The sequence below is a fragment of the Gossypium raimondii genome, chromosome 5 (assembly GCF_025698545.1).
Source record: "Gossypium raimondii isolate GPD5lz chromosome 5, ASM2569854v1, whole genome shotgun sequence".
NCBI lineage: Eukaryota > Viridiplantae > Streptophyta > Magnoliopsida > Malvales > Malvaceae > Gossypium > Gossypium raimondii.
Window position 1 is genome coordinate 7,971,748 of NC_068569.1, and position 18,466 is coordinate 7,990,213.

At 36.4% G+C, this 18,466-nt stretch overlaps 1 protein-coding gene across 3 annotated transcripts; it reads right to left on the reverse strand.

Moving 5' to 3' along the window:
- Positions 1-294: 294 nt before the first annotated feature.
- On the reverse strand, positions 295-17,997 carry LOC105768713 (helicase protein MOM1). Of its 3 annotated transcripts, XM_012588827.2 has the most exons (21): positions 17,760-17,997; positions 16,605-17,384; positions 15,878-16,397; positions 14,119-14,167; positions 13,132-13,277; positions 12,576-12,766; positions 12,211-12,341; positions 11,817-12,095; positions 11,384-11,521; positions 10,456-10,710; positions 10,051-10,191; positions 9,656-9,967; positions 8,912-9,085; positions 7,290-8,214; positions 6,962-7,194; positions 6,233-6,337; positions 3,162-5,012; positions 2,711-2,870; positions 2,292-2,620; positions 1,989-2,214; positions 295-1,730 (listed from the first exon to the last, which is right to left on the reverse strand). In XM_012588827.2, the coding sequence occupies exons 2-21, from the start codon at positions 17,380-17,382 to the stop codon at positions 613-615; spliced, it is 8,061 nt and encodes a 2,686-aa protein (XP_012444281.1). In that variant the 5' UTR covers positions 17,383-17,384; positions 17,760-17,997; the 3' UTR covers positions 295-612. The 3 variants fall into 3 exon arrangements, with proteins under 3 accessions (XP_012444281.1, XP_012444279.1, XP_052487571.1); XM_012588825.2 differs by having other exon boundaries at positions 2,292-2,870; XM_052631611.1 differs by lacking the exons at positions 16,605-17,384; positions 17,760-17,997 and having other exon boundaries at positions 2,292-2,870; positions 13,132-13,272; positions 15,878-15,942.
- Between the last annotated feature and the right edge of the window lie 469 nt (positions 17,998-18,466).

Genomic DNA, 18,466 nt, shown 5'->3' on the forward strand with positions numbered 1-18,466 from the left:
CTATTAAAAGTATGAAGCGCGTCATAGGACCGCAAACAACGGCTACAAAACCAAACTATTTTTAATTCTATTTGTCTATTATGACGATGTTTAGAACTTTTATTTTCTCCAGTTGCTTGTCAAACCGGCCTTTGATTATTCCTGATTTGAAGGTCTCTCAAGTTTTTAAGCCCCCCAAGATTGCATCTTTTTTTAAATACAAAGTTCGTCTTTGACATTAATATATATGTCTGTATATTTTCAATAGATCAAATAGTATATATTTTTATTTAAAATAAACAGCCTAGCCTAGCCTTGCCCAAGTAAGCCGAAAATGCATTTGAAACCAGTAATCCAACAAAGACGAAGGAATACAACTGATTTAAGAAATTCGTCTGAGCCCCCGAGAGTAATTAGCAGACACCGCTCTCTCACTCACGCAAATTTCAAACTATTTACTTATTGACAAATAACAGTAACTAAAAGAATATATATATTACAAATTGAATAACTATTCACCGCAAATTCCCACTTCAATTTCTGACCTTCAACTACTACCTCTTGACTCAAAATGGATCGGGCATTGCATATAACTGCATCTATGTTATACAAAATTACCTTTTCTGGTTATGGTTAGTCATCATCTGATAAACAAACAACATCAGTCGCTCCTCCGCCTTGCTGTGCTGAGTTAGACCGACTACTTGGCATCAACCTTGAACTAACATTTGGCAGCAAAAAACCTGGTGGATTTGCATTGGCACCAGGTGAGAAAGATCTTGGTGGAGCTGCCAACCCTCCAACAACTTCATGTTGGATCCTACCAGATTGGCCGGTAATTGATGCCTGCCTACGTGCAAGGTGGTTAACATGAGAATGCAATGGGAGACTGCTCGGGGAAATGGATGATGAAGGCCTAAATGGCTGTAAATGTGGGGCAGGAGCACGAATCTCAGTGCCTATTTTAAGGTTTCCAGTAGAAGAGATGTTGCCGATATGGGGAGATCTAGTTGGAGTGCCTGAGAATAATGCCGAAGACTTAACAACCTGCAAATGTGGACCCATGGTTTGTGCATTGACTAGAGCAGGAGAAACAGTTTGCATGCTAGTAGCTGAGCCAGTTGAAGGGATCCCTGAAGCAGTGGAAGGCGGCAAGGTTTGTGCATTGCCTACAGCAGGTGAAACAGTTTGCATACTAGAAGCTGAGCCAGTTGGAGGGATCCCTGAAGCAGTGGAAGGCTGCAAGGTTTGTGCATTGACTGCAGCAAGTGAAACAGTTTGCATAGTAGAAGTTGAGCTACTTGAAGGGATCCCTGAAGCAGTAGAACGCTGCAAAGTTTGTGCATTGACTACAGCAGGTGAAACAGTTTGCATAGTAGAAGTTGAGCCAGTTGAAGGGATCCCTGAAGCAGTAGAACGCTGCAAGGTTTGTGCATTGACTACAGCAGGTGAAACAGTTTGCATAGTAGAAGCTGAGCCAGTTGAAGGAATCCCTGAAGCAGTAGAAAGCTGCAATGTTTGCGCATTGACTACAGCAGGTGAAACAATTTGCATAGTAGAAGCTGAGCCAGTTGAAGGGATCCCTGAAGCAGTAGAACGCTGCAATATTTGTGCATTAACTACAGCGGGTGAAACAGTTTGCATACTAGAAGCTGAGCCAGTTGAAGGGAGACCAGAAGCAGCAGGAGGCTGTTGTACCATCTGTTGCGATGAAAGTTGAACCTGCTGCGGCATGAAATTAGAATTTGCCTCTGCCAAGGGGAAAAAAAAGGAACTATTTAGTCCTAATTTGTACGGTAAACATTACAGAAAGGCAAATTTTATACATGCATGCATATAAGGCATACGTATTTGTATCTTTGGTTAACTTTTTAGCAATCATTTCTTGCACATGTGGACATTAGCCTATATGCCAGAACTCACGCAGAGAGAGTTAACAGGCACTCTCTTTAAACTTGCAATATAACAAGTAGTGGTAACCAAAGCAACCAAGTAACTGTAAGATTCACCTTTCTTTGTTCCTGCTGAACCAGATGCCCTATTATCCATACATTTAGACCTGAAAGCCTCAGCCAAGATCTTATGCAAGAGAACTTTGTTGTAAGTTTCACTGAGCTCCGTTCTATGCAGAAGAAATTCTGCTTCTTTCTCTTTAAGTTTAGCTTCATACTTTTGACGAATCTGAACAATAACCTCCTTAATCTCCTTCTCACACTCCAATTTCAGCTGCAGCTTCTGCTCAAAAGAGAGGAAGTTCTCAGCGGAGAGTAAGCTATATATCACTGTTAGTAGATAAGCAAACAGGAACTAACCATGTCTTCATGAACCTTAGCGGTTTGCTCTTTTTCTTTCAGTATTCTTTCCATTTCATTTTGAAGTGGGTCATGATAAAAAGTCGGATGCATCCGAGATGATAGAGCAGGTTCAGTCTGCAAGGGAAGGCCATTAGAAACAAAAGGGACTGAAGCTGTCCTCGTTTCTGAAGCCTGTCTCACAAGCCTGTCAACAGCACCATCAATGGGTGAATGCAGAGGCTGCAAGAAATCTTGATTGGAGAGCTCAATATGGTTTGCCACTGGTTGCGTTGGAGCCTGAGAACTCTGGTTGGCAGTTTGGCCTTCATTGTTTGATTGATGTTCAACTGCAGTAACAGAAGGTAGATCGGGATGAGAGAGGTTGGAAGTTGATTCAGAGGATCTCAGCTGCTGCATTTGCTCTCTAAGCTCCACACCTGTGGTGTCAGGATTGGACATATTGCAGGTTGCATCAATGGCGCCATTAAATGGTGAAGTTTCAGCTAACTGAGAAGCATTTCGCATTTCATTGTTTGACATGCATCTTGCTTGTGCTTCAGAGGAAGCATATGGAAGAGGACCCACATTTGGGGATACCTGCCCAAATAAGAAATTGTCACTATATTGGCAGCTCGCCATAGCTAGGTATTGAAATTATAATCTCTCCAAATCTCAAAACAGTCTCCTTACCACAAGTATAGATTAAATAAAACTACAATGTAGGGCAGCCATAATAACAATGCAGATATCCATTGCCTTATTGTTACTATTTTGCTTTACTTTTTTCGGTGAAAAGCTTTCAATAGAAAAAGCCCAATAGAATAGTCCAAAAGAATCTGTACTCTGAACCTTAATATAATAAAAGGTACAAATAAAGATTTTACATACCAGATCTGGTGGCTGCGGACCACCTTGGTCCGAGGTAGGCACGGGCTGCATTGAAGATAGATCCGCCAGAGATGGTTCTTGGAATTCAGCTTCGCAGTTCATTGTGCATTGTATGCCATCCAGCTGGTCATTTTCGATGGGACTTGTTCCATCATTCTCTCTTTGAACACTGATTTCCTCGAGGACTTCACTCGGAACAGTTTCAGGTTCCACCAAAGAGACCTCTTTAGTGGGCATAGAACATGCAGCTGTATCAGGTATTTGTTCTTTAGATGTAGAGGAATTCGTGCAGACAATAATATCCATACCATCACAAGAAGTTGCAATCACAGCTGTGCTCCTTGGAATTTCTCCATCAGGCAGATTCAACGTGGCTCCACCAGGAATCTGTTTCTCAAATGAACAGTTAGCAGACATGATATTCTCCTGACCTTCAGTAGAACCGATAGCTTCAGGTCTACTAAAGGGAAGCTCCCCCTCAGCCATGTTTAACGTGGTTCCACCAGGAACTTCTTCAGATGAAGAGACAACCACCGATGGTAAATTCTCGTAACCTTCACCAGAACAGACAATCTCAGGTACTCTCAAATGAACCTCGCCATCAAAATTGCTTAATACAGCTCCATCAGTAGTTTCTTCATATGAAAGTGCTTCTGTTGAGGCAAGGTTCTCCTGACCTTCACCGGAATTGACAGCAACAATTTCTCTTAACGGAACTTGCACATCAGTTTCCCTTAAATTGGATTCCTCGGGAATTTCAGCAGATGGAGAAGCTTCTAATGAGACAAAGTTCTGTTGACCTTTACTAGAAATGATAGTTCCTGATTCTCTCAAGGGGGTCTCCCCATCAACCTTTCTTAATGAATTTATATCGAAATATTTTTGAGATGATGGTGCCAGCAACGAGGCAAGGTTCTCCTGACCTTCCCAGAAACCAAGATTCTCAACTGATGCTACCTCAGAATTGTCCTTGAAGGGTCTAGCCTTGTTGATGGGATCACCGTATGCCATAACTTCGTCATTCACAATGTGAACAATTTTCGATTGTCTTACCTCACTTCCAGAAGCAGAATGAATAATGCCTGCAGAACTCCTTTCTTCAGAAAGATTCGCCAGACTTACAGGTGGCTTCACTAACTCAACCCTAGCCCAGGACTTAACTGATTCTACCCAACGAGTCTTTCTTTCTAGAAAATTGCTTCTTGCTGCCACCTGCAGTGCCTCAAGATTCTTGAGATGTAGATCCATCTGCTGTTCGAGTTCATCAAACTTCCTTGCATATTCAGTGTCCAAATTATTGAGCTTATCAGTCCTCATTGAGACATTACTATGCAAACGGATAACCGCAGCTTCTGTCCTTTTCTTATTTTCCAGTTGTGCCTTTTCATATTCATACTTCTGGTTAAATTGTTCCACTTCCTGCTTATGTTTCTCAATTAGTTTTCTCATCTGCTTATCACATTTTTTCTCAATTTCTTTTATGCTTTTCAGAAGATCTCTCTGTGCCAATCGAATTTCTGGGGCAAGTCTAGACTCTGAAATGGCCTGTATATCAGAACCTTCTCGAAAATCCGACAAATCTTCAGTCTCTGCTTTTATGTTATGCTGGTAAGAAGCTGCACTGGAATAATCTTTTCCAACAGATTTACCTGGTAATCCAGAAGCTTTAGGAGAGCTTAGGACCTTCAAATACCCTGTACGGTATAGAAACATTCTCTTCAAACACCGCAACATTGAATAAACATAGTCAGCCTCTTCTTTCTTGCAAGTAAAACCTAGATGCTGCTTTGCAAGTGCAAGTGATTCTTTGTGATCAAGTTTCTGCTTCAACAAAGAAGCAGCACTCCAACACTGAATACACAGAGACCAGAAGTATGAGATGTTAAAAAAACCAGAATACCATTAATGTATGCTTACATATAAACACCATGCAACAGAAAAGGTTTTAGAAATCTAGAATATATAATAGCATATTACACAAAAATGCAGCAGCGGTACATAATCCCAGTAGGCGCTCAATGTTCAATGAATATTTTTATGCATCAAAGTGAACTCATAGAGGGACATACATAAGCACATATAAATAATATATTAATAAATAAATCCAGACAAGGTGGTTTATATCAAAGGATGATGGGAAGGGAAAAGAGTTACAGACATACCAGCTCATTTGATTATTTTTTAGACCAAAGAAATACACAACCTATGTAGTTCTTACCTCCCTCTCTCCCTCTCTTTCTCTCTCTCTATATATCAGTAATTCTCCTCAACTTAACTTTCACTTGCCTACAAATGAAACACTTGATATAAATCTAAAATAGTTCTCAAGATTGAAGCTCAATGTATCAACTCATTCCAACAAAATTATATTCTGTCTTACTTTTTTTGAGTTGATCACTAGAATTCAATAGCAAAAACTTGGTAGAACATTTTGAGTGCTAGCTCTAATTAAGAAAACGACTTTCTCAAAGGTATGATAGAAGTTTCATCTACTTTATTGTGTTAGCACCATTTCACACCAAGATTAAACAGCAATTTTTTTCACAGAATATTACAAAATAAAAACATTTTCACAGATTGACTACAACAATTACAAACTCATCAATTAGGGATTCCACCAGGACAATCGCCACAAAATCGAAAACAGATTCAAACATATTACCAAAACAAGGAAAAATAGCTCAAATAAAAATCTAGGCCTGAAAGATGCAAATTCTGAGTCCTAAGCAAGGGGTTCTGTATGTACAGCACTTGCAGTACAAAGACACAATTGCAAATTCTACAAAAGCTGTCAATGAGAAAGATGAGTGGACAAATTTGAGGTCAAATTGCATGAAACTTGTAGAAAAAGGTACAATTGCAAATTCTGTGGAAGCTTTCTATGAAAACTATGAGTGAACATAGAAGTCAAAGTACATGAAACTTGAAGAAACAGACAAGCATAAATAAAAGCAAAACATGATCCTCTAGTGCATACAGGACTGCCTAAAACATTCAATCAAGCATATAAAAGACACCATTATCAACAATTGCAGTATGAATTTAAGAATACAAGAGAATAAGTCTCTAACCAGAGAAATTTGAAATGCCTGTAAAATGGTTGTTGGTTCCTTATTGACCAGATGATTATTCATAACATATTCAAGAAACCTTTCAACCATAGCCTTGACATCCTCCTGCAACACAAATAAAATGTACCATAAAGCAGGCTGCTACAAATACTGCATTCACATAATAGTAAGGCATTGATGTAAAACCATGGCAGATAAAGAGAAGTGCAGGCCACTGTTAAAGAAAATACATATAAAATATCTATAATTACTAGCTCCTTGTATTAGAAAATAGACAAAGATCCTTTTTTTCACCATATCTCCATGGGAAATTGACAAACAGGGCAACTTATGCACAAAACATGAGGCTAAACTTTTCTGTATTGCAAAACCCCATTGAAGAACTTTTTCCATTTTTAGTCACATTAAGACAAATGAATGAATTACTCAGCCAGGAATTTTTGGTAAGAAAATAATAGACAATAATAACTGCAGTTCAAGATAGAGAGTATTTATGAGGACTATATCTATAACCAGATTTTTGCTGCCTATTCTTGTTCTACTTTCGGTACTGAGAGGGAACTCGATCTCAGCAAAAACATATTCTGAAAACTCTAACCTCCTGCCAAAACCCTTTCCTTTGGTTTATTTTCATTCCAGTAAACAAAATAGGCTGACAAGGTAAAAAACTAACAGCAAGTTTCGAAACTATTTAAATTTAATCCTTCCAGTGGTAAATAAGGTACATACTGTGAGATGAAGGACTTCACAGAGTTTGGCTATTTGTGGCTTCAAAAGAACATGGAGATTCTTCTGTGAGTCACGCTGTTTTCTTCTCTCCCATTCAACTATTTTTAGAGCTGGTATTTTTGAGACATTATTGTCTGGATGAAGTGAGTTAGAGGTTGCGTGAATTGTATCACTCCCAGAAGCTATTGATCTACTCAAAGGAGTAAAATCATATGGTAGGGTTCCTGAGCTTCCTGCAAAAGTAAAAGAGAGAATTGGAAAGAGTATTTGTGAAGGAGAATTCTCTACTAGCAATACTGCACTTCATTGCATTTGCATTGCCCATTACCTTTCCTGTACCCAGCAGCCAATTTCCCCTCTTGCAACACAGCTTTTGGAGAGGGATGATCCTTGCCATCACTTACAACCTTCTTGCGCCTCTTTGCAACTTCAGCACTTTCAGCCTCAGGTTCTTTTTGCAAATCTTCAAAATAATGAACCCTTTTCCGATTCCTCTGAGATGAAGAAGTACAATACTTCCACCTTGGACTCTTTCCCTCTAAAAGCTTTGTCCAAAATGTGTGAGGTGGATCTTCATTCATCACTTGAATTTTCTGCACACCAAACAATGGCATTTCTGTCCTATACATTCCTTGATTTTGTTTGGCTTGTAAAATTAGGGACAACTTGCTTGCATCATCATCAATCCCAGCTTGGTGCAGTATGGTAAAAAATTCTTGAATCACATATTTTAAATGTGATTGCTCTGACAAGATACTTGCATCCGGTATTGTAATACCATGAAACTTATCCAACTGACTAAATAGGTATGAAGCCCCCCATTTAAGCAGCATATGACTACTACTGGGGGATATGTACTCTATGTTGCTATCAATTGTCTTATCTTGTTTTGAAAGCATCAAAAGTTTTTCCTCCACGGTAAATGATGAATATAAGCGAAATACCTTTATTTGTTCGAGCTGAGAATCAAGTGTTATTCTCTGCAGGGCTCTTAGATCATTCATTGGACTCCAGTCACTTCCAAATATTATGACAGTACCAACTGTAGATAACTTGATGCTGGAAAGACAAGCACGGGTTTCTAATAGAAAGACAAATCTCTGCTTCTCATTATTGAATCTGTTCAAAGCAGATTGCTTCTTTGAAGGGGTGACACCACCATCAACACGTTCATAAGAATCTATACCAAATCTTTGACGCAGAAAGTCATCCAAAATATCTCCCATTAAATCCCTTCCAGAGCCTCCAATGTACTGTCAATCAAACAATCTACATGAGAAACATAAAATAGCCTAAATCTGTTCCTGCAAGAGAATTATTAAATTGTCCATATATATAGTTTGGCCAGCTGCAGTATCATCAGAAAATGCAGCTGAAAATACAACTATTCCAAGAGCTGTTATACTAGAATTTATCTAAGATCACTAAAAATATAACTTGTTCATTAAAATTCTCACAAAAATTGTCAATAAGTTTCTCATTGCAGCTTTGCTTTATTGTCAAATTGATCTCTTTGAACTTTATAGCCTCTAGAAGCTCATATTTAACTTCTGCAAAATCTAAAATTTCATGCTCAAGACCTTGTTGGCCACTTCAGCTTCTTGGAGCAAGAAGCTGCTCCAAAAACAAGGTAAAAAGGTACGAAACTTCACATTATTTTTACAAGTTCGACAAGTATCAGATCCTTTTTTCCCTTTCTGCCACCTGCCAAATCTACAAAATAGTGTGGCAGATATAGAACTTGAACATATAGAACCCAGGGTATTTAAGTCATCTGCTTTTTGCAAACTCATAAATGGTGATAAAGGTCCCGGTCAGAAATATTTACAAGCTTTCCGTGTACATTAATCACTTTATCATCATAAGCTATAGAATATCAATAATCTATCTACAGCATACATAATATAACTAAATACAATTGGTACAAAACCAATTGTGATGAAAATGTACCTGGAAAAGAATAAGCACTTTTAACTCTCGTTTTTTGATCTCACAAAGCATTGCATCAAGAAGTTGTAATTTGCCACTCGCTTTTATGCCAACATCCAAAAACTCAACCTCTCGGAGGCCTTTAGTAAGCAACAGTTGAAGGGATTGATCCACAGTATACGGATGATCACAACACTGTCAAGAATTACCATGGAAGGAAGATATCAACCCATAATATGACGTCAAAGTAGTAATTTCTATACAACTTACTCATCCTCATTCTAAGGTATCATGAAAAAAGTTCAATGAAAAAATTATCTAATTCAACAGTACGATAAAAGACAAACCAAGTGGTATTTTATGCTTTTGGACATCCAAAATAAATAAAATAAGTTCAAACAACAGAATTCAAGTGGTAAGGCTGGGGTGAGTATTGGGTAAAGATCCTAGGTTTTAGCTGTCACAAACCATGGCGGTCCAAAATATAAATAAATTGAATTGCATTTCGAGATTTTCCAAAAGCATCATCAGATTAATAACTCCAAATGGAAAACCTTAGTATAACGCGTCCAAAATTTCCAAGATTATAGTTGGAACATAACCTAGTCCTAGTTTCCAAAGTCCATACAGCAGGCAAACACAAAATGTCAGGAACGCAACATGAATACTTTAATTAGATGACTTGATAGTTAAGGTATAAATTAAGAAAAAGAGCCCAAATCTCACAGAATCATGTGAATGAAGCAAAAAGTTAAGTAACAAAACCTTTCGGTTGGAGATAAGAATGTTACGGAGAACTCCAACAGGATCACTCTTTGAAGGGGAACAAAGAGAGAGAGAATTTGAAAGTAGAGTAAAACAATACTTCTCTAGCTGCACATTGGATAAGAGTACAGGAACCCAGTACTCTAGAAACCTAGATGATTCTAGCTTGCGCTCATAAGCAACATATTTTGCCAATCTCTCCTTCAAAGTGTCAATATCATCACTTGAATCCGTTAGCAAGCTCTCACTACCATTTGAACCACTTTGAGAATCAAGCAAAGAAAAAAGATTAAGGTACTCAGCCACATTATCCTGCAGAAACCATGTAGCATATATAAATCAACCTGCATAAGAATATAACAGCAACAATAAGCGAAAATGTAGAAATGTCAAACCTTCAGTTGACTGCTGATTATTAGAAGCCTCTTATTGGAAGTTAAAATCTTAATTTGTTCAAAACAAGAAGTAATTCTTGGACGTTGGCACTCATCCACTATTATTGCCTCCCATCCTATACAAGAAAGCAAGTTGAAGTCCTGCAAAAGCACATTAAAATTAACAGCCAAAACCAAGTCGAACAAATAAAAATTGTAACAGATTTTTTTCCCCTAATTGGTAATAGGAAAACTAAAATTCAAGTAAACCCATAACCTAAATAACCCATAACCTAAAACAAGATGCACAGGCAGTACAAACTCTCACACACAAGGATACATTGTTTGATCCTTGCAAAACTTGTCGAAGTTAAACACATGCAACAAACTTCAAAAACTTTATTTATCACAGAAGCAGGGATGTACCTCACTGATAACTTCTGGTGAGGTTATAAGTACTTGAAACATTATACAACCTCCTTCATCATAAAACTCCAGATTCCTAATACTATCCCGAACTTCTTTACTGCCGCTGTAAACCACAATATCAGCAGATGGTGCTAAATGCAGGAACTCCTCATCCCATGAATATTGCGAAGCGGAGGTAGAGATAATGAGAAAAGGACTTGAGATATCACATGGAAAAGCTAGAATGGAAGAAATAACATTTGATATTCTTTCCTGCAAAAATTAGGGATAATTCAGAACCACTAAAGATTTTACAACCATCATGGATTTATACCAAAGAGATAATCAATATGAAGGTCTGAGCAACCATAGACATCAAATAGTTGATGTTTATTATCTTTAAAACCAATAAATAGTATTTTGAAGATAATGGGCATTATATGACTTGTGCATCAAGAAAAGCCTAATATAGAACATTATGTTGCTAACGTTTATATAAACGTGCAAACTTCTTATAATAGACCATGATGATATATGAAAGCACTTATATGAACACATATACATGTATACTGTGTAACATTGATCTTGTGTGGTATTATATCTTTCTATTTCCAAGTTTGGGTACCTAAATATAACATATCAGATTATGACATGATAACCTAATAACTGCACATGCATACATGTATATGAATACATAAATGTAGCATTATAGGGTGCCTTTTTCATATTTTAATTGATATGCTACGTCAGAAATTTTATAAAGTTAATGAGCGAGTGCCTAGATAAGCAGAGACCATTTTTTGGCCGTATTACCAAGCACAAATAAGATTTTCAAGCAACATATTGATGGGTCCAGTTAACTATCACGATTTAACTCCAAATGCATAACCTTATTTACAGATGCACTACAAACCTAAATAATAATAATAAATAGTTTCAGACATACCTGGTCATCAAAAATAATTGCATTCTGGCCCCTACGCCAATAGTTGCATAGTTTGTTAACAGCATCAAGATTAGCATCCAGTCCAGATGAAACTGCAGCTGGTAATTGAGAAATTTTTAGGGATGCAACTGCTCTTTCCTGCACATGTTCCTAGTTGGTTAGAAACAAACTATTTAAATAAAAGTATGATATGTCTTTAGAGAGGACTACCACCATTGAGTTGCCTGCAACATACTTATTTCACTACAGAAAAAAATGGCGTGAATCCTAAGTTATTTGTTCCCTAGTTCAAGCATGCAAATAGTTAACAAATAGGTTATATCAATCTACCATGACAGATGACTCTTCAGTCTTCACTACAGTAATTTACCAACTATATATGCAGGAATGAGTCTGGTAAAATTCAACATATTCCACATTTTTCTTAAGGCACCTTATCAAATTTAGAAGCTTTCTGGGCCTTCTTGCGAGTTTCATATTCTTGTATAAGGTTCTGACCTCCTGGACAACTGAAAAACGAAGCATTCTCGAACTCCCATGAAGCATGTTCATAACCAAGACCACACCATTTCACAAGCCATTCAACATGACAATTTAACTTATCACCATTGTGCTCTTTATTATGATGCTCATCACACTCCCTGGGAAACATCAACAATCTTTTCTGTAGCAAACGATGTGGAACCACCCACTGTTGCTTCCAAACAGAACCCTGAACAACATAGCCTATATGAATGACTAAGTGCATTTCAAGTAATCTTTTATGTAATGATACTCTACCAAAGGAATATGACAGGTTGAAATAATCAAATTCAATAACTGCAAACCTGGTTTCTCTGGTTATATTTTGCAACGAGTGATGGAGCTTCAAGCAACACCTGATCCTCTGATAGCCAACGATTATGAACGTGAGCAAGACCTTCATATTTCACAAAATATTGCTTCTGTCTTTGCAATCCTATAACCCAATACCAAATGGAGGGAAATTATTATCAGCAATTACTCATTCATCCTACATGTTAGTAATACAAGGTATAGCAATCAAACAAATGAACTACATATAGCATGCTAAGAACTTTAATAATATAATTCACAAGAGCAGTCACTAAACAACTATGGCACAATTTATAGAAATATGTCAGCAAAGAAAAACAAGTCATGGAAATAAGCTGACTATTCATTGAGCCCATACCATCCTCCGAAGCCTCCAGTTCTCTAGAATCCCAAATTGCTTCTATTCCCTCCGAAACTGAATAAATCCCTGATTCTAATTTTTTCCTCACACATGCTAGACAGTACCAAGCTCCAAGAGGAAACTCCTCAAGGGGAGGTTCAAGACACGAAAGATGGTAGCTTCTTTGGCACCCTTTTCCACAACAACATCTAAAATAGGATGGCAGAGTGTTAGATAACAAAATACATCTAAAATACTCACAAAGGGTGATCCAACATATGAAGACACACTGAAGACAATAAAAAACCCGCAACTGTCTAATTTTAAACATAAAGTCGGTAGTGATAAATTTAATTAACAGTATGAATCCTCTATAGCAAGGATGGACAAGAAGATACATCAATAAGAGCAACTCAAAAGATTTAGAAGCATATCGAATCCAAATATGCTACAAATAAAAGCATCTAATACAGAACAAAACAACGCACTCTGCCAATGATTGCTCATTAACATATTCACCCATCAACTATATAAAATTACAATATAGATAAAGCAATAGAAAAGAGTTACCCACAAGAGCTTTCCATCAAGTCTGCATATGATGCAAGCATTTCGATCACGGCCTGTTTGAAGATCTGCAGAGGACATATGTTGCTGTATATAGTTACAGGGCTTTTCAACATATCCTGTGCTCATACCAACATCAAGTTTCTCTCTATCCTAATGCAATGCAGCAAGACAAAGGAAACAGTTATGACAAGGTCAATGGCAGCAAGTATAAACATTTAATATTAGATAAAAACATAGTAAAAGTGGCAATAAAATTCATGAGACCTTAGTAGAAAACTAGATCCTTATTCCTTGGAGCAGAGATGGACAAGAAGCATGAGAGAGAGATGTGGGTAGGGACGGGGGGAGAAGGGAGGCAGACTGGCAAATAAGGAGAATATGTCCAAAAGATCAGCCAAGAAAGTTTACAGTAAACCTTCCTATATCGATCATTTATAAGTTAATAATCAGATAGCTAGTTTCTACTTTCTTTAACTTCAATTATTAGACATCCAGCTTTACATTTATGAAAGATAAGACCAACTCAGATAACCATATATCCCACTTTAATCAATCAACCTGATAATTCTCTCCGTTTAAGTTAGCTTAGGTAACTCTCCAGCTGACAATATATCAATTAATCAATGGAAGAAGAAAAAAAGTGTGAACTTGGCTGTTATGTCATAATTGAGAATAAAAAAAAGACTGAAAACCCACTCAAGTACTCTCCAATCAAGACATTTTTGGAAAAGATATAGATGTCGTAAAGAAAAGTCAAGGCTCTCCCAATTAGTACAACCAAGACAATACTTATTTCAGTTATAAGCTTCCTTTTCTTTATATTTAGTACTAGCTAACTAGAAGAGTCAAATGTTAATCCTACTTGGTTTCTAATGCGCAAAGCCATCCTTAGCCTTACATACAAACATACATAAAAAGGAAAAGGAGTTTCTAAAACAGGTGTGTGAATCCAGACACTCAAAGACAAGAAAGGTCAGAGACAAAAACTAACCTTAATATTAGACGAGCAAATCTCCTGCTTTGTTGAATTGCAGTCAACCCTGCAAAACATGGAGATATATTTTTCTAATACTTTATGCGGCCAAATACTGGGATTATAAAGGCATTCCCCAAATGTTGGAAATGTAAGCTAAGTGCTCATAAAAAAGGCTTCAGCATTATTATGAGTTCTTTTATTTGTTAACAATAAGCATGGGCGCATTGAAAGAGACATTTAATTTACAACTGCAACTATTTGATAATCAAGTGACCAGGTATACTTTTTCCAAATTCAAAAAATTGAATTGCCAGTACCTCAATCCATGGATGATTGGTTGTAGGTGTGGTAAATTTTTTTTTTTTAATTAATTTGTCTAATTAGTTACAAGGAACATTACTAAATTAGCACTATAAGTCTAAAACAGAAGCAGGTACCATACAAATCATTCACTAGAAGTCATTAAAACTTCTCAAGGTGAGTCATGATATCCATTCAAATTCTAAGATCATTGCAAGATACAACAGAATCTGTTGTATCTACTCTCTTTTTTATCATGCAAGCATAGATACAGAACAAGAAATTTGTCCAGCTCTATCAAGCCCTTCAACTTCTGCTTTTGTTTTAAAGAAATCTCATCCTTAAAAAAACCACAAAAACAAACTAACAAACGGAATAAATCCCAACCAATCGGAATCAAAATTCATCAAGCAGTCGAGCACTTTTATATTGGTGTTGATATGCACCAGTCACAAACACCAACAGCCCCTGAACTGAGCATTTATATGCATCATGTTCCTAACCCAATAATCCCCAGATCTTACAGATTAAACCTGGAAAAGTTCAAATTCCTTTCCCTCTCGCTTAGAAATAAGCATCCCCATAACCTTAAAATTAAGCTTATATGCTCCCAAATATGTATAGCAAAACATCCTATTTAGTATTTATCTCAAAGTTCAGAAATTTTAAGGCAGTTCTACCTCAAAGGTCCTCAACCAATGTATTAACCAAACTAGCATTCTCAGTCAACTAGAAAAATTCTAAAATGGCAGGACTCCCCCTGGAAAAGTTAAAAGAAATGCACAAAAGGCACCATTGGCAAAAAAGCACAAATCACTATACAAACTCAGCATCCATGCAGATCTTGGTTGTACTATTTTGCAATGATAAGATGATCTAAGAAAAGAAAAAGAAAAAGAAACGCATGACAATTTATGGCAGTTTCAGATATATGTAGGGGAGCAAATAAGTACATTTCAACTAATTTGGACAATTTTGTATCATATAGGTTGTATGTGATGTAGTTCTTCAGGAGGCACTTTATCAAAATTACTCATCTGGGTGATATTCTAATGATAACTTGCCAATCATCATCTAATCCAGGAAAATGATTTAAATTTAGTAGGGATATGGTTAGGAGATTCAACAAATCTCCAAACAACTGCAGAAGATGGATGCTCAAAGCACTTAGAGATGTGTACAATTATGATATTTGTATAGGAATAACATAATTACTTACCAACGAAAGCTGTACCTACATATACAGTAACCAATACCAAAAGCATGATGGAAGTAAAAAAAGAATTTACATGCGTGCATTGGCTAAACGGTATATGCATATGAATGACATCAAATCAAATTGAACTAGGAATGTATTAGTGTCCAAACACACTAATATACAACAATAGCAAGCAAATTATCATTAATCATTTAAGTTTGATGAACTCAATGAAAAACATGTTGAATTATCATAAAACTAATAATAAATCAGTACCTTTGCCTTTTAGAACTCATTCCACAAGTCTCACTGCAATCTTTTCTTTTGCAACTAGACGATTGTGAAGGTCCAGGAGCAGTGCAGGTGGCAATATTATTACTTGAGATTTTTGGAGAAGCAACAGAATCAATGTCCATATCATGACATTTGTTTTCAGAAGGCATGACCATCTCCACACTGATATCACAACCAAGGACCCCTCCTGGCATGATGGATTTTGCCAAATGAGGACTTTGCAGATTATCCTGGGCAGCCTTTTCAGCATTATCATTCATTTCTTCTGCTATCAAACCATTCTTAGGAATTTGTAGATCACCCCCATTTGAAGAGATATCCTTGCAGCTATCCTTTTCGCTAGTGAGAAACAAGTTATGCTCATTCTTTCCTTTAAGTGCTTCCTCCACAGGTTGACTTGTACTTGTCACCTCAGTCCTTTCATGACTTCTCTCAATGAATTCTTCTAAAAAGTCCTCCTCCCTCCTTCCACTATTAGTTCCATTCAGATCTTCGTTACGATCTACAAAAAGAAGCACAAACAACTAAGAATGATATATTTAATCAAGCAAAAACCAAGTAAAAAAGAACAAAACAGGAATATCTTAAATAAACATGCAAGCAACAGAAGAAAACTTCATTTACAGAGCAAATCACAAAAAGCACAGCGCATGGTCCCATTTATATTACTCCTTTATAATAAAAAGAATGACAAAATGAATTCTGTTACCTGTTTCATCAACTTTCTTGGGTTGTTTCCTGAACAATGCTTTGTAGGCACGAGCATCCATTCTTTTCTTCTGTTTCTCATTGGCTTGCTCAACTTCTCGCTCAATTTTGTTATCTTCTACAGTTCCTGGTAATTGTTTCACGCTCTTCTTTTTTTTCTCCTTCTTCCTTTTCGTATTCAACAGATCCAGGCTCTTATCAAACCTCTTTGAACCTGAAGAAGCAGATGAGGAGGGCATCTTAACCCTGTCAGATCTCCTCAAAGGACTCGCATTCTTCTTCTTCTTTTTCTTCTCAATTCGCTCAGATGTCCTTTTACCTGAAGGAGTCATTGAATTCAAATTTGCAGTCTGCTTCTCAAGACGTTCCGACTTCCGTGTACCAGAAGAACTTGGTGGAGTCATGTTTTTCTTAGATACGGTTTCCCTAGGTGACCTCCTAACACCAGATGCTTCCGCTGTAGCAGCACCTGAATTCACTGACTTTTTACCTCTATTTTGACTTCCTTTTAAATCATTATCTCCATCATCCTTAGCTTTCCTACTAGAAGATCTAGTACCATCTCCATCATCCTTAGTTTTCCTACTAGTTGATCTGGTACCATCTCCATCATTCTTAGCTTTCCTACTAGAGGATCTGGTACCACCTCCATCATCCTCAGCTTTCCTACTAGACGATCTAATACCATCTCCGTCATCCTTAGCTTTCCTACCAGACGATCTAGTACCATCTCCATCATCCTTAGCTTTCCTACTAGACAGCCTAGTGCCATTCGCCATACCTTCAATGCAAATAAAAAGATGATCTTAAAAACAACAATGTATATTGAATGAGGCAGAAATTCAAAATTATTTGACATCAAAAGTCAATCTGCTCACAAAATAAACTTGATAGTCGATAATATATTAATAAAACATAAAATCTGCATAAACTCGGACGATTATATGAAAAAGAACAATGTCACAGTTTGTACCTTTAAAAGTAAAAACCTAACCCAAGCCACCAATACACTAAATAAACAAAATCACCAGCAATTATACACAAATTTAGTTATTTCAATCTAATCGCACCCGGTTCAAAGTAAAACCCTGAAAAACTTGACCCAAAAAAAATTAACGCGATTGTGATTTTCCAAATTAGAGAAGTACGGACTTACCTGCATGCGAATCCAATGACGAAAAAGTTGCCTCTAGAATTTTCTTTGTTCTTTCTTGGTTTATTGTTTGGTTAGGTTTTCCATCCAGGCAGTCTTGATTAGCAAGTTAAACCAATTTGTTTCTCGGACAAAACGAATGAGAAAGAAGGCAGGCACTTGAGGTTTTTGCAGATTTTGGAATGAGGGTTCTCCTGGGAAGTTTAATCCTTTAAGGAAGTATTCTCACATTCGGAAGACATAAAACACTGAACAAATTTTAATTCTTATAATTGCCACATTAGACAACGATGGCATTCAAATTAGGCGTGAGTTTATTTCATGAAAAATAAATTACGGAAATTATTTTTTTACCTATTTGTTTCATAAAATATAATTTGATTAAGTGAAATATTAATTAACTTTTTAATTTTGATTTACGCTTTTAAAATATGTAAAAACTATTTATAGTAATTTTATTTTATAAAAATTCATTTGAACCTACTCATTATTATTAAACATACCTATTTTATTATTTATATTTATTAATATTATATAATTTATTTTAATAAATTTTAACAATAATATTTTAAATATATTAATTGAATTTTATTTATAATAATATTTTCCTAATAAATTATATTAAAATTTATAAATTTTTAATAATAAATATTTTATAGTATCAAATATGAATATTTTAATTATATAAATATAAATATTTTTAAATCTTA

Coding starts and splice junctions, on each gene's coding strand:
- LOC105768713 (XM_012588825.2), bottom strand. CDS start 17,382: ATGGCGAATGGCACTAGGCTGTCTAGTAGGAAAGCTAAGGATGATGGA. Junction 12,342..12,575: donor ACTGGAGGCTTCGGAGGATG/GTATGGGCTCAA, acceptor ATTGGGTTATAG/GATTGCAAAGACAGAAGCAA. Junction 9,968..10,050: donor TAATCAGCAGTCAACTGAAG/GTTTGACATTTC, acceptor TGGTTTCTGCAG/GATAATGTGGCTGAGTACCT.